Source organism: Triticum urartu, chromosome 5 (genome assembly GCF_003073215.2).
Source record: "Triticum urartu cultivar G1812 chromosome 5, Tu2.1, whole genome shotgun sequence".
In the NCBI taxonomy this organism is placed as follows: Eukaryota; Viridiplantae; Streptophyta; class Magnoliopsida; order Poales; family Poaceae; genus Triticum; species Triticum urartu.
In genome coordinates this window covers 511132748-511148176 of record NC_053026.1, presented here as the reverse complement: position 1 = coordinate 511148176, position 15429 = coordinate 511132748, and the positions used below count along the sequence as shown (strand labels likewise).

The following is a 15429-nucleotide window of genomic DNA, read 5'->3' as shown; positions in this document are numbered from 1 at the left end:
TTGTACGCGATGCCCCAAAGTACGCAACTGAACCTCCGGTCCTCCACGTACTACTAGCACTTCCAACCAAAAAAATCTCTTCACGTGTATAGCTCCTGTCCTGGCTCAACTCCTGATGCTAAGCTAATTTGCTTTGCCTTGCCCTTGCTAATTCCGATGGATAGCACAACCAGCGATGGCCTTTTCTGCCGATTGGATCTGTTGCTTGCCTCGTCTCGAGTCGTGAGGACCTGCCCTGCCGCTGCTTTTAACCGCGCGCAGACGTCCGCCTTGTACACGAGTCCCACCAGGACTCGGTCCTGTTTTGGTCTCCAAATAAAATCTCGTGACTTGTTGTTTCCGATTGCATCACATATATCGCTAGAATCTGTACGCCCAGCCACCGCTTGAGTCCTCAGCCTGCACGCGACGTTCCGCCGCTTGGGCTGCAACCTTGCCCGACTCCGAGTACGTCGGCTCGGCGCCCACGCGATCATGACACTCGCCGACGACTAATTCTTTCACGATATTTTCACCTCTAAATCAATATGATCCGCCTCAATTTCAAACCTTGCTTTGATATCATTTGTTAAAATAAATCCGAGATACGCGGACGATCCATCGAGGAACAAACAATCACAGACAATGACAACACCGAGATTTGTTAATGAGGTTCGGCGAACTCGCCTACTCCCCGGGGCAATGACTACGGACGCTCCTCCCCGAAATACCACAACACCGGCCACCCGGGCGCCGGCACAAGCCGCCGGCACCCCCTTGCGAGCCTGTCGCTATCTAGTCGTCATAGGTTACAACGTGGGATGCCTCCTCATATATAAGAGGCCAAGAATACAACGTGTCCGACTCCGACACTACAAGTATCCTACCCACACTACAACACCAAGTCCAAGCGTAACCCAACTAGTACAAAATATTCGACACAAAAAAACAACAGAAGCGGCTTCAGTGGTGGCCCATCTTCTCAGCCGCCATGGAGGAAGCCAAGGGAACGACCAGAGATGGGGAAGCGGTGCTGGGGTAGAGCTCTTGTGCTGGAAAAGGACAAGAATAGTAATTCAAGTTACCCAGAAAACTGTATGTATACATCATATATTTGTCATGCTTACGGTCACAAATTTCCTATATACACAAGGATACTTCAAGAGGAAAAAACTATCATCTGTTAATTCATGGAAGTACCTAAGCAAAATCCCTATTGATGATCCACTTCCTGTTTGAAAATGGTGATAACCAAAGTTTATATAAAGTACTGAAATTTCAATAAGTGTGCTTAGTATAGGTTATGCTGACATACCTGATTTCTGTAGGGGTAGGGGTACACGAAATAGGCAGTAAGCAAGACGTACTTCCCTTCATGACACCAGCCGGCCCTCCCTTGAATCCATACATGGTGCTGCCTTTGGCACGCTCCCACGGGTAATCAGATCCACAACACCAACCATGACAAGTCAATGACAAGAATTATTCAGCAAACACCGCAAAGCAACAAAATCTAACAAGATATATCCTCAGATTTTTCATCAGAAAAGAGACTGGCACAGTGCACTAACAGCTCTTTAATTCAATTATGAACACCTATTTTCACTCAATTGGTCTCAGCTAGTGCTAAACGAAACGAACGTGCGGTTGAAGATCACTCGCACTTATCAAAAATGTCGCAGATCACATTGTGCCCCCCTAGAACCTAGTCACCAGAAAGCACGGCGCCGATCTTGAGCACCTTCGTTGCAACCGGCTTGGCCCAAGGCTGGTCGTACAAGCTGGGAACAGTTTGGCGATCTCATCTGCGACAGATCAAGTCATGGTGGCGATCTCATCTGCGACAGATCAAGTCATGGCCGTCAAATCCCAAATTCAAAGCAGCCCAAACCGCAATCTTGCAGTCCGAGATCCGGGAGCGGCGCATCCCAGGAAACAGGGCGTTCATTACTCACCGAGTCACCGGGGCTTCCCACGGCGGTGGTGGCGGGCCCATCGGCGTCCATGAAATGGAAGCAGACGACTAAGGGGAGGGGCAGCGTGTGCCGATGCGGCTCATCTGCACCTCGATGTACACTTACGCGAGGTGACCGAGCACGGATGCTTTGGGGGTCGCTCCCCCGTTGAAGGCCGCCGCCGCCGCCATGTGATGCGATGTGCCGGTGAGGAGTTGCGGGCGACGGCGTGAGGTGAGGGGTGAGCGGCAGAAGCGGGCGGGGGTCTCCAGCAGCGGGCGGAGGCCAAGCTGTGCGGCGATGGTGGATGAGGGGATCGGCGGGGCGGCGAACGGTGCGGGAGGATCGGTGTGCGGCGGCCCGCCTGTGTTGTGGCCAGCTGTGGCGAATGGCTGGCGTCCGTTAGGAGGAGGAGGGGGTGAGAGGTCGTGCGGGCGTGCGTTGGCACTGTTTTTTTTTCGAACGTGGGCAGAGTTAGCGATTGATCGAGCGTGACTTGTTGCGTGGTTGGTAGCGTTAAACACAGAATGATTAAGAGCCATTAGATTTTGATGATGAATGGATGTGATTGTTTGGATCCATCCCTCTTTTTTTCTATAGTGGTAGTAGATAGTAGATAGTAGATTTTCTTTTTTTTAGACAAAGTAGATAGTAGATAGTAGACTAGTGGGAAACCGGAGGGCCGGAGACAACCGCAAGCCCAAGAGCCTCAGGGCCTATGATGCGCAAGCGGTTACGTTTTCGCCATCCATTTCGAAGCGGAGGCGCGCGCCTGCGGTTCCGCCACCAGTTGCTGCAGCCTCAAAAAGAAAAGAAAAAAACAGTTGCTGCGACTCATCCCCACCCCGCTCCGCTCGCCCTTCGCCACCGCGACGGCAACCGCCGATGGCTCCTCGTCCCCGTCCCCCTCATTCCCGGCCTGGTAACCACGCCGTGTTCCTCCTCCTCGCCGCGGCCGCCCTGGTCGAGCCCGCCGTCGGGGTGGAGATCCTCTCCAAGTCCCGCCTGGAGCGCTGTGCCCTGGACTCGGGGGCCGGCGGCGCCCTCGCCTGCGACCGCAAGCTCGTCCTCAACCTCGCCGTTCCCAGCGGCTCCGTAAGCCTATCCTCCTCTCGAGCCCCGATGGAGTCGTGCGTTTTGTTTTTTTTACTGACGATGTGTGTGTTCGGGGGCTCGATTCAGAGCGGCGGCGAGTCGTCGCTGGTGGCGCAGGTGGTGGAGGTCGAGGAGAACGATGCGCAGGCGATGCAGACGGTGCGGGATCCCCCCGTCATCACCATCAACAAGTCCGCCGTCTACGCGCTCTACGCCCTCAGCTACATGAGGGTAAAGCCCCTCTGCCTGTGCCCCCCCCCCCCCCCCCCCCCCCCCCCCCCCGCCTCACCAGCCCTGACTAGCAGACCGGAGTCTGGTTTTTCTTATGAATAGCTAGTAGGAATAGGATGCCACTTTCCACTTCAAGACTTAGAGCCAAACAGCCTCCAGCCATCATACAATGCTGCCCGTTCCCATCACTTTGCGGCCCTATCGTATCGTAGCGTTGCTGAAATGTCGTGTTCTAGGTTTTGGAATGGACACATCATAGATAAACAGGGAGTCGACGAAGCGGGTTTCCTAAATGTTTTAGAGCTATCGAAATATTGGAATGCCATTCAGTATGTTCTGATATTGCTAGAGTGGGACCGTTTATGCTTACGTGTTTTTGCATCTCCTCATTTGTTATAGCAACCCCATTTGCATCTGAAAATGTTTTTAGCATTTTGTTGTCTGATTGTTTTTATATGCGGCTTGTTGCACTGAAAAGTTAGCCGTATCACTGATATCAACTGTTACCTACCAGTAACACTATACTCTCTAACAAATCATGTGAATTCGGAGCTGATTTATTGTCTGTGCTTGTTTCTTCAGGATGTTGCTTATAAACCAGAGGAAATGTTTACCAAGACACATAAATGTGAGTCAGATGCTGGTGCTGATGTTGTTGGAGTTTGTGAAAGGTAAAAAAAAAACTTTGGGACTCGATCCAGTTGATAGGTTGTCATCATCATTCGTCAATATTTCTGGGAGGGATTCCAATTGGCAGGTCTTCGTAATCACAGACCCACCATTTCAGTTTTAGACAGCTATAATCTGTGTTGTAGCACTTTTGGTGCGAGTTTATTACAATAGTATAACCCTTGCCGTATACATTTGTGTAGCATATACCATTTACTCTCATGGCCATTCATATCGTCAGACTTTCCCTCGATTTCTGCATCCTTCTTTATACATATTTTCAATGTCGTATAAACTAATGATGTCTATTTCATGAATATGGCTAGGTTATGGGATCAGAACGGTCACGTAATTGAGCAGACAGAGGTGAAACGCACTGGCCTTTGTCATCCTTATTTTATTATCTCAGTGTCTTGAGTAGTAGCATTATTGAACCAAACAGTTTTTGACCAAATAAACCGCGGATCTGATGGCTTTGGGGCTTTTCCCCCTTTTTTTCCTCGCCTACGCATAGCTTTGGTCTTATATGACTTGCTAGGTGCCGGTGTGTTTTTGTGTTCGTGTGTTGGTGTTGGCTGTTGTGCATCCTAGCTATGCAGAGGCCGGGTGTGTGCTCATAGTGTTTGTATCCTCTTGATGCTCCATTTTGAACCAATAAAATCCACCCTTTATTGATTTTTTTTTGAGAAAAATAAAGGCACATATGAAGTTCTTTTCAACGTGCTTGTGCAATGAATGCATCTGCATGTCATATACTCGTTTAGGGCATGTTTGGTTGCTGTTGTGAACAGTTCCTGCATCGCATACACTTCTCAACCCAGCCTGGTTGAGCTAAAACAGGCCCTAATACACCATCTGCAAGTTGTTTGGTTGCCTGCATGTAGTATCCCTGCATTAGGTAATACGCAAGTGCACTTTGTTTGGTTGCCTGCATTGGCCCGAGCGGCACATGAACACGGCGTTTGGTTGCATACGGCCTACATGTTGTGCTTACCTTGTACCCTAGTTGGTGAGCTTACCCACACCTAGCACACCAACGCCACAGCACAGCAATGGCGATGAACTGGGCGAAGATGATGAAGTTCTTCAGCTTCAGCCCAAACTGACGATCCACCTTGACAACTCCAACCTTGCCACTGTCAACACTACTGTCGTGCTTTCGCACCCACTCGGAGTAAGCTTGTTCTGCTGCCTGCCTAGTCTTGAACCCTCTATGGGTGCTGTTGCTATACGATGCCACTTGCGCACTGGCTTCTTCCCATGAACTATAAACCCCTGGGACCTTACCGATGAACATGGCATACCACTTGCCCTAGCAATGCACAAGAGCAAGAGTTGAAGCAGCAAATCAATGGAGCACACAAGTAGCAAGCAAAGTAGCACACAAACAACAATGGAGCAGAAAAGAAGTAAAGCATGCATGCATGATCATACGTCATAGCAAGTTCTTCCTAGCACTACCTTGGTGTTAACCTACCACCACATCCAAAAGAGGGTGCGTCCTACCACCGCAAGTTCACCATCAGCGTGAGGGGTTAGTATATACCACCTCACCAAAATATACAGACCATCAAATAGTTTTTGAGCTCTAGCTACACAAAATGTACGTCGTCATCGTCATCATCGTCGTCGTCGCCATCCCCGTCGGGGATCATGCACGCTCACAGGCAGCACTACTCTAGTAGTAGTGCTTGCCCAGCCAGCTCCTGAGCCATAGCACCTTGTGAGCATCGGCCATGGCAACGAACCCAACACCCTGGGCCTTGTTGTCAAGCAGGTGGCTGAGAGCTGCCATGAGAGCCTCGTCGTTGAAGCCACCCTGGGTCATGACAGCCCATACAGGTCAGGGTGGACGCCGAGGGGCTTGCACTCCCTGATGGCTGTTGCCACCTCCTTCATCGCCTCAGTCATGCTGCAAAAGACATTGATCTACTCCATCAGGCCTCCTCTCTTCCTCTTCCTATCATGGACGGGCTCAAATGGCTTGTCGAAGGGCTTCGCAGTGGGCTTGTCAGGGCCATCAAGGACCTCGACGTCCGGGGTCCTAGGGAAGTCTGGCATGGGAGAACCAAGAGGCTCCCCCGAGCCCATGGCATGCTTCCCAGTTGCCAGCCCGAAGGAGAAGATGTGTTGCATCTGGCTGTAGTTCTGTATGGGTGTGTTGAGGAACTCAGCGTCCCTTGGGTGGTCTTAAAAATGAAACACAAGTGTTGTTAGTTGCAATTAGGAGTAGGCAATGGTGGACAGTATGAAAAGGAAGAGGGCTGTGAGCTAACCGCGACATGGTCGGCGTAGTCCTCTGCCTCCAGAACTATGGAGCAAGTGTTCTCATCCCATGAGGCGCCGCTCAGATCTCTCAGCTTGGACACTTGGATCCATCGACTTCTCCACTTCCTCAGGTGGTTGTACACCTGGGTGGCAGACACCTCTTGCCCACAGAACTCAAACACATGCTTCGCAACAGTGTTCAAGTGCACCTCCTTGAAGCCCTTGTCAGTCCTAACTCCACTAGAGATGAGCTCACACATCTTGTTCAACACGAACGTGGACATGAACGGCTGCCACTTCATGTTGTTCGACCTACCATCCTTCTTTGCCTTTGCTGCTGCTAGCTTGAGTGCAGCGGCAGCAACAGCAGCAGTAGTTGGCTCAACGAGCACTACTGGCACATAGAGGGAATCAGACGCGAACACCTCTCAATCAGGTGCCATCTCGGACATAGGCTGCGAGTCCTCGACAAATGAAGGAGCAAACTGGCTGTCGGACACGACAAGGGCCTGACTAAGATCTTGCGTCTGCGTGGTCATGTCCTACAATCGTAGCACGCATTGACAGTAAGCATAGCACACAACATACCGGACAATCCATGAAAGCAGAAGCATACATGTGCATGGTTCATCACTATCATAGTAAGCACATGCTTCATCGCTGACAATCTATGAGCAGGAACATACATCTACAACAAACAGCATGCTACAAATGGACCACCAATAGCTACAAATCACAGATCTAAGCACGAATCAACACAAGCACAAGGTTCAACTTCAAACTCTACTACTAATCTAGCCTACCACATGCTTGAACATCTAGCCCTACCACAAATCGCAACCGCACCATAGCAATCAACCATATCAGCTCACAGATCAGACCACTAATGAACCATGCATCTAGATCAAACCCTAGCTGCAGCTCAGATCTAGCAAGAAGGAACAGAGAGAAAGGGGGATTGAACTCACAGAGGCCATGGCTGCAGCTCGAGGACGATGGGGGACGATCGTGGAAGATCAACGCCGGCCGGTGAAGTGCGCCGACGCCGTGGACCGCCGGTCGATGAAGATGCGCCGCTTACCTGCTCGTCGGTGCCGATGCGCGTCGGCGGGAAAGCTCGAACGGAGGGAGAATGGTGGCGGGAGTTGGGGCGGTGAGGGAGGGGCTAAATAGGGGTGGACTCGGCGGGAGGTGAGCCGAAATCCTCCCGCCGAGTTTTCAGCGACGCGGGCGAGCTCGCGCCATCTCCCCTGCTCGCGCGAGGGGAGAAGCGTGTTGCCCTCCCCTGCCTCGCCCGAGCCAGGCTCATGAGCTACTGCCGATTCGGGCGTTTCCCCTGGGCCTGGCCTGGATGTGCTTTAAGTTCCATGCGATGCAGGCCACACAGTGAACGCAGGCAACCAAACGGGCCACTTTCTTCCCGCGCGGGCCAGGCTGGGCCTAATGCGGGCAACCAAACACGCCCTTAGTTTGTGTTATTGTATTTTACATGTAGCTATGATCTATTATCTCATGATTCTAATGTTTCCTCTCTTTTTCACGGTAAATCTAATGTTTCCTCTACACTTTGCATTGCACTAGCCGGTTTGTTGTCCATGTGGGCCTCATCGCCGTGTTGGTTCGTCTTGCGGATCAATTTGTGAGTTAACAAATTGTTTTTTTAGCATTCCTGCATTTTCAGTATAACATTGTGTCACACCTTTCACATGCATCTTTCTTGCAGTTGATAAAATGATTAAAGGCAAAGCTAATACGGCTCACTGTGTACGTTTTCCAGGTGATTGGTATGGGCATTAATTGTGAGATATCTTTGTAATATTTACAAATATTGTCTTAAGAACTCCACCTGTTGAGTTTGAATTGGCACGATATCCTAATATCTTGTACTTCTTATTTCGGTCTGACACGGTCATAGTACTTTCTTTTCCTTTGCTAACATCATCAAGTAGGCAGTTCACATTTTGGGGATTAATGGTGATCTGGTAGGAGCTTGTACCCTACCAGGCCTGGGACGTAAGCAGTAAGGGAAGGAGGGGGTTGGGCGAGGCGATGAGCGGCCGCGCCGGCGGCTGGGCGCCATCGCGGGAGGTGAAGATGGCGGCAGCGGCGCAAGAGGCAGGGGCGGCTAGGGTTCCGGCTCCTCTGGGAGTCGGGCAATAGAGATAATATTCTTATTGCTTAATCTCAAAAAGAGTCTTACAGCATATATTTATAACCTAGATAACTTGCATATGAATTAACCTAAGATAACTTGTGGACTAAGATTGCCCAGTGGGCTTTCTACGGCCATAAGCCAGGCCGGTCATAACATCTCTCCCCACCTGCGCAAACAGCTCGTCCTCGAGCTGAAAGTCTGGATAGTGTTGGCGGAACTCATCACGCTGCTCCCAAGTGGCCTCGTCCTCCGGAAGTCCAGCCCACTGAATCAGCATGTACCACACCCCGCCACGGAGTTGGGCCTTCAAGACCTTCTCCGGTCCCGGAAGGATGCGCCCGTCGAAGGTGGGAGGCAGCGCCGAAGGGGCCGCAGGTGGCTCCCCACGGAAAGGCTTCAGCAGCCCCACATGGAAGACGTCGTGAATGCAGGCACCGGCAGGAAGCTGAAGGCGGTAAGCCACCTTCCCGATGCGCTCCAAGACAGGAAAAGGCCCGGCATAACGAGGGCCCAGCTTGCGAAGTGACTGCTTAGAGCGGTGAAGAAGACGCAGCCACACCCAATCTCCCACCGCGAACTCCGCCTCGCGATGGTGGTCGTCGTAGTAGTGCTTGGCCAGCTGCTGAGCCTGAAGAAGGCGTTGCCGGACTTCGGCCAACATCTCGTCCCAGCGCCGCAGAAGCTCACCCGCCACCTCTGTCCGAGCCGTGGCCGAATCAACCGGAATGATGGCCGGGGGCGGTCGGCCATAGACCACCTCAAAAGGAGTGGCGTGCAGGGCGGAGTGGAAGGAGGTGTTGTAGCAGTACTCCGCCCATGAGAGCCAGTCCACCCAAGCGCGAGGATGATCACCTGTCACACAACGCAAATACATGGCAATCACCTTGTTGACAACCTCGGACTGGCCGTCCGTCTGAGGATGGAAGGCTGTGCTCAGGCGGAGTTTCACGCCCGCCAACCGGAAGAGATCGCGCCAGACATGGCCGGTGAACACCGGGTCCCGATCACTGACGATCGAAGAAGCCAGGCCGGTCATAACATGATCTAGTTTATTTATTTATTTTTAAGTAGAATCTTGGAGAGTATATGCTCATGCCAAATTTATATGCTGTTCACACCATTCCATGTTTTTTTTATCATTATTCGGGTCAAAATTTGAGTAAATCTGTGTATCACTGTATCTCCATTGCTTATAAACAGGTATCATGTTTTTGAAATTGGGACAAGGTCAACTGGGTACAGCATCAGAGTACAAGTAAAGAAAGGCTCTTCTGTAACGGTAGACACTAAAATTCTGCACTGTTACTTGTAAGGCTAGTATAGAATACAGACTCTTGAAGAAATTATCATGATTATGTACATGCTGACAATATGTTGGCACGAATAGGCACAAGCAAAATACAATCCTCCTGATGATGATATTATATTTTTCACATGCCTTTGGTAACTGGAGTTCTATCAAGTCTGGGAGCCTTGGCTCACTGCGCTTTCATTGTTTGATCTTGTACCCCTTTAAGGACTAATATTCTCAATATTCTATTTATTTATCAAATCAAAGTATCGTCCAAAGGACTACTTTTCTGTTCTTATATCTGGTTTGCTGTTTTCAACTTCGAGTATGCAAAGCACTTATGCAACAGCAGTACGCCTTTAACAATTTGACATTACACTGCAGGAGGTTATTGTTAGTCCAGAGAATAAAACAGTTGTTTCTAAAGATAACTTTCTGAGGGTAAATCTCATTGGTGACTATGTTGGTCATGATAGTATGCCAACATTTGAAGACTTCTATCTTGTGACTCCACGGGAGGTATTCAGCAAATTATGATACATGTATTTCTCTCATGTGACTTCATAATTTCCTTCTATATCTGAAATATTGAAGGCTGGTGGTGACGGTCAACCGCAAGTTCTTGGCGATGAGTTTTCCAGGTGGATGCTGTTGGAGAGAGTCCGGTTTACATTAGATGGACTTGAGTGCAACAAGATTGGTGTTGGGTATGAAGCTTACAGAAACCAGCCTAACCTCTGTGGATCACCATTTGGGAGCTGTTTGTACAATCAGCTTTGGAATTTCAAGGAGGTAAGGTTGTGCATTAGCAAGTGTTAAGTTTTCTTTTGCAAGGATAAGTGTCGAGCTTCTTGTTCCTGAAGCACAATCTGCTAATATTGTAACTGTTTAGTCTTGAGTTTTTATTTCACCATTTTTTTTCAGTCTGACGACAATCGAATATACAGAAACCAAGAGCCCCAGTATATTGTGCAGGGAAGATTTGATAGGATCAACCAACACCCGGTTATATTCCCACCATTTATTCTTGAGTCCTGTTTTTATGCTAGCATTGGATAAAGCATTTGATACATACCCATCACAGAATGCAGGAGCTCATTCATTCTCTATTGGAATCACAGAAAGTCTGAATACTAATTTGCTGATAGAGCTGAGTGCTGATGATATAAATTATGTATACCAGAGGTACTGATAATAATTACGCAATTTTATTTTGCATTTACCTTGCACTGATTTGTCAATTTCAGGAGTCCAGGGAAAATAATTGACATTAATGTCCCTACATTTGAAGCCTTAAGCCAAGTTGGTACTTCCAAGGTCACAATTAAGAACATTGGCAAACTGGAAGCTTCATATAGCTTGACGGTATGCATCGCCAAGGAAATTATAATTTTCTTTGCACGGAAGCAATACCTTTTGATATATTTGTAGACAATACTACCTTTTGATAGTTCATTAATTGCATTAATTTTCTTTTCTACTAAGAAGATGATAGGTGCATGTATTGATTTCCTACCCATCATCCTTGTTGTCCTTGCATGAATAACCTTTCTATTCCCTGAATACCCACATGGACGCGCCCACATCGTTCGACTGGGATATATTTGACACATAAAGCGATTGGTTTAATAATGTAATAGATGATTTACTTAGCCTCCTCAGTTTTCCTGAACTCTGATGACTGCCTTACTCTTTTTACAGTTCGACTGCTTAAGTGGCATCAGTTATGTGGAGGTATATTTATTGCGGTCTCGGTATTTTCTCTTTTTATTTGATTGACGAGCTGCAACACTTCATTTCAGTTAATTATTCATCAGCACAGTTCCCTGCTTTGGTTATTTGCTCATTCAGTTTCTTCTCATGAAACCTGACCGCAGGAGCAATTTCATTTGCAGGAGCAATTCTTCATCATCAAACCTGGCCAAGTGGTTATCCGCTCATTCTATTTGCGTTCCTCATCAGACCAAGCATCAAAATATCGCTGCTCGGGTGAGTTAGAAACCAAAGACAGCTCATCATTGTCCTTAAATCCAAAGTCCTGTTTTAGGAATTAACATGGGATTTGTTTGTGGTGGATTGCAGCTATTTTGAAAGCGTCAGATTTCAGTGAACTTGACAGAGCAGAATGCCAGTTCTCGACTACAGCCACCGTTCTTGACAATGGAACACAGGTTCTGAAATGTTTGTTCCCTTGTAGTGATCCTGTTAGGATTCATTGGCTTTTGTTTCCTGTTAAAACAAGCGCAGGGAGATAGTTAGAGTTGCCTACAATGTTTCATCCCAATCTTTGATGTCAGTGTATCTCTTGCCTTGATAAACTTTTGTCAGAGTATCACAGATCTGTGTTTTCGCACGATCCAGATCCCTTTTTACCATGACAAATAATTGTGTTGTGCTGTTCCAATCTCTGAGCTACATACATTGCTTACTGCCCTTAAAACCCATGTAGATCGGCCCACCGAAGCAGCATAAGAAGGGTGGCATCAGGGGTTTCGTCGAAGCCATCGAAACCTTGTGGCGCAACACATGGGACAGCGTGATCGATTTCTTCACCGGCAGATCATGCAGGTAATAATGTTTTCGGTAGTAATTCGGATCCGGCTGTGCCTCTTACTCTTTCTGATCATTTTAGCTCATCTATCTATTCCACTCCCTCTGAAACAGCACCAAGTGCACGAGCTTCTTGGACCTGAGCTGCCACATCCAGTACATATGCATCGGCTGGCTCGTCATGTTCGGCCTGCTGCTCACCACGCTACCCGCTGGTCCGTAAGCATTTCGTTTCGTCAGGTGGCTATTTTTCTTCATGTTCACGGCGCCAATGCTCATTTTCTCCGTGTTTTTGGCGTTGCAGTCGCGGTGCTGCTGTGGCTGCTCCACCAGAAGGGCATGTTCGACCCGCTGTACGACTACTGGGAGGACGTGTTCGGGCCACCGGAGGACGCGCACCCGAAGCACCGGGGAGGCCGAGGCCACCACGCGCACGCCCACACCCACCACCACCACCACCACCACCACCACCACAGCAAGCACCCGCACGCGCACAAGAAGCATAGCAGCGGGGCGGCCGGGCAGCAGCAGCACCACCATCACCACCACGTCCTCCACAGGCAGGGCGGCAAGCCCGACGACAGCGAGCAGCACCGGCATGCAGCAGCGCTCGGCGTGCAGCACAGGGACGCCGGGCACAAGCACCACCGGCATGGCAAGGCGCCGCAGAGGGAGAGGGAGAGGGCACAAGACCGTGAGCGCGAGCACCGCCACCACCACTCTCGGGCGGCGTAGAAGATGGTTGTGATCAACGGGCTCAATGCCGGTATATATATATATAGGACGCTTGAAGGAAATTAGGAACTCGTTGCGACTTGTGTGATTCACGGTGTTCATTTGTGATTGGTGCTGTTAAGTTGTACTAGTAGTACTACATAAGAGCTTTTAGTCGTGCGTCAAGTTATTTTACAATGCATTTGGGAACGGATGGATCTCGTAAGCACGCACAATCACGACTCAGACATCACAACTAGCATAGTATTACATAGTAGGAGTAGTTGCCTATACTTGACAACACTGAGATTATTTCATCATCACTCACTAGCTCATAGCCTTATTAGTTCATGGCGGCGTCGATACACCCATGAAAAAGAAGAGCAACAAGAGCATATATCTCACATGAATCACTTCTTGGGAGGTGGAGTGAGCGCCGCCTTGAGCTTCTGCACGGTAGGAAGGTCGGTCTTGAATGACTTGGCGAGCACGGCGTCATCGACGCCGGTGCCGAACACGCTGACGGGCACGGACACGGTGGCAGGCGCGGAGCTGCCGAACGCGGAGAGCGCCACGGCGGGGCTTTGCCCCGGGTTGGACTGGTAGTGCACCAGGCCCTTGGGGAACACGAACATGTCGCCGGCGGCCAGGTCCTGCGTGTAGAGCTTGCCGGCCGTGTCGACGAAACCGACGGAGAGCGTGCCGTCAAGAACGAGCAGCAGCTCGGCCGCGCGAGGGTGGGTGTGCAGCGGGTTCACAGATTCGGAGGGGAACTTGAGCATGGCGTAGGCCACACTTTGCCCGTTGAGCGCAGGGAATTCCATCATGGTGGCCTTGGTCACCGTGAAGTTCTGCGTCCCTGGCATCCGCATCGGCATGGTAATGTTGCTGAAGCCGGTGTAGGTGAAGAAGTCGCCGGTGATGTTCATCGGTGGCATGCCGATCATGGAAGTCGGCACGATGAAGTCGCTGAGGATGTCAGGGTCGCCAGCCACGGCGGTCAACGGCGCCGAGGTCAGTGCAATCACCACCAACACCAAGGAGTAGTAGCTGTTGATGGACGCCATTGAAAATGTTTAGCCGTGCTAAGAGATTGATTGATGGAGGCTGTGGTTGTGAGCTGTGGTGAAGATGTTGAACTACTTGATGTGTTGTCAATTTATACAGAAGAGGAAAACTAGTGATGTGATGAAGAGTTTGAGAAACCAAGGACGAAGTATGAGTATTGCAGAGCAACAAGCTGTGTCCAGCTAGCGCTAATTGACAGTTTGACACACATCTGAGGAAGAATTAACTGGCCGATGTTATGCAACTCTTGGTGTATCCAAGCATATGGATATACCTACAATATGCAGCGTAGTATTTATTTCTGTTCCCATTGCGATGAAAACTTGGATGTGTGAGTGTCTATCGATCACTCTCAACTTGATCAATCGGAGCTGCTGACTTGTTCACTGTTAAAAGGAGAGAGAGAGATTGGTGGAATAGTTCGTTGTATTGCTTGAGTCTCGTGGGCATATATATAGGAGTACATGATCTAAGTACAAGACAAGCCAGAACAAATCCTAATCTACCTCGTCTTTCCTAATAGTCACGATACTCAACATCCCCCCGCAGTCACAACGGTAGCGACGCAGACGGTGAGACTGAAGAAGAATCCGAAGGCAAGCCGACAGACACCCCTCCACAGTCGTAACGGTCGACGCATCGCGGAAGGCGTGGCTGGAGTGGAAACTGACGAGGTTGCTCAAGTAAGGCGGTAGCCCTTTGTGCCGTTTGTCGAGGTAGCCGAGAGCATGGGTGGTGGAGCCATGGTCGAGGTAGCCATGCGAAGAATTCCATGATCAATGTCGAGTCGGGGTAGCCGGTGTTGAGGAAGTCGCCGTGGAGCTGCGGGTGCAAGGAGGCGCCGAGTTAGCATGGGCGCAGTGGTGTCGAAGTAGTGGTGCGCGGGAAGAAGACGTTGTTGACGACGCGTCGCGCCGGGGTTGCCAAGCTCGGGGACACATCGTAGACGAAGGCACGCATCGGTGTTGCCAGCACCGGGCATGCGTAGACGGACGAAGACGAAGTTGACGAAGCGCCGCTCTAGGCTTGCCAGGCCCGGGGACACGTCGTGGATGAAGGCACGCACCGGTGTTGCCAGTATCAGGTATGCGGAGACGAGGGACCTGCACGAGCTGTACGCCATGTCGGAGAAGTCGGAGGGCCAGCAGAGAAGAAGACTCGACGACGGTTGCGGCGCCAATCGACGTGGGGCCGATGTCGCTCGCGGTTGTCGGAGTAGACTAAGTGGTCAGGGTAGATGATGGTGACGCGCGACGGGCTAGTGCTGGACATAGACGAAGGAGGTGGACGAGCGGCGGCTACGGGGGTAGCGGCGGCGGCCAAAGAAGAGCGGTGGCAGCGGCCTAATGGCAGCAGCGTTGGCTAGGTTAGGAACGTGGCGGCGGTGCTCAAAGTAGGCGAAGAAACCTGGTAGCGTGACGAAGACCGGTGCGGACGGTGGCGTTCGCGCGCCA

General features: G+C 50.2%; 2 protein-coding genes across 4 annotated transcripts; one reads left to right on the top strand and one right to left on the bottom strand.

The window, feature by feature from the left end:
* Positions 1–2720: 2720 nt before the first annotated feature.
* LOC125510219 (protein HAPLESS 2-like) lies at positions 2721–13085 on the top strand. 3 transcript variants are annotated; one of them, XM_048675320.1, is made up of 18 exons: positions 2721–3029; positions 3117–3260; positions 3843–3931; positions 4256–4295; positions 7779–7836; positions 7921–7981; positions 9553–9631; positions 10028–10162; positions 10238–10435; positions 10568–10648; positions 10728–10828; positions 10891–11008; positions 11345–11377; positions 11539–11632; positions 11726–11814; positions 12093–12211; positions 12308–12408; positions 12498–13085. In XM_048675320.1, the coding sequence occupies exons 1-18, from the start codon at positions 2820–2822 to the stop codon at positions 12926–12928; spliced, it is 2181 nt and encodes a 726-aa protein (XP_048531277.1). In that variant the 5' UTR covers positions 2721–2819; the 3' UTR covers positions 12929–13085. The 3 variants fall into 3 exon arrangements, with proteins under 3 accessions (XP_048531277.1, XP_048531276.1, XP_048531278.1); XM_048675319.1 differs by having other exon boundaries at positions 11521–11632; XM_048675321.1 differs by lacking the exon at positions 3117–3260 and having other exon boundaries at positions 11521–11632.
* A 232-nt stretch (positions 13086–13317) lies between these two features.
* LOC125507259 (putative germin-like protein 9-2) lies at positions 13318–13974 on the bottom strand. The gene has a single exon (XM_048671900.1). It carries the CDS (start codon positions 13972–13974, stop codon positions 13318–13320), a length of 657 nt encoding a protein of 218 aa, XP_048527857.1.
* Positions 13975–15429: the final 1455 nt, after the last annotated feature.

Bases quoted from the DNA above. Each gene is read 5' to 3' on its own strand.
- LOC125510219 (XM_048675319.1), top strand. From the start codon at position 2,820: ATGGCTCCTCGTCCCCGTCCCCCTCATTCCCGGCCTGGTAACCACGCC. The intron at 3,932-4,255 runs GTAAAAAAAAAA...GAATATGGCTAG, and splicing joins GTTGTTGGAGTTTGTGAAAG to GTTATGGGATCAGAACGGTC. The intron at 7,837-7,920 runs GTGAGTTAACAA...TCTTTCTTGCAG, and splicing joins TTCGTCTTGCGGATCAATTT to TTGATAAAATGATTAAAGGC.
- LOC125507259 (XM_048671900.1), bottom strand. From the start codon at position 13,974: ATGGCGTCCATCAACAGCTACTACTCCTTGGTGTTGGTGGTGATTGCA.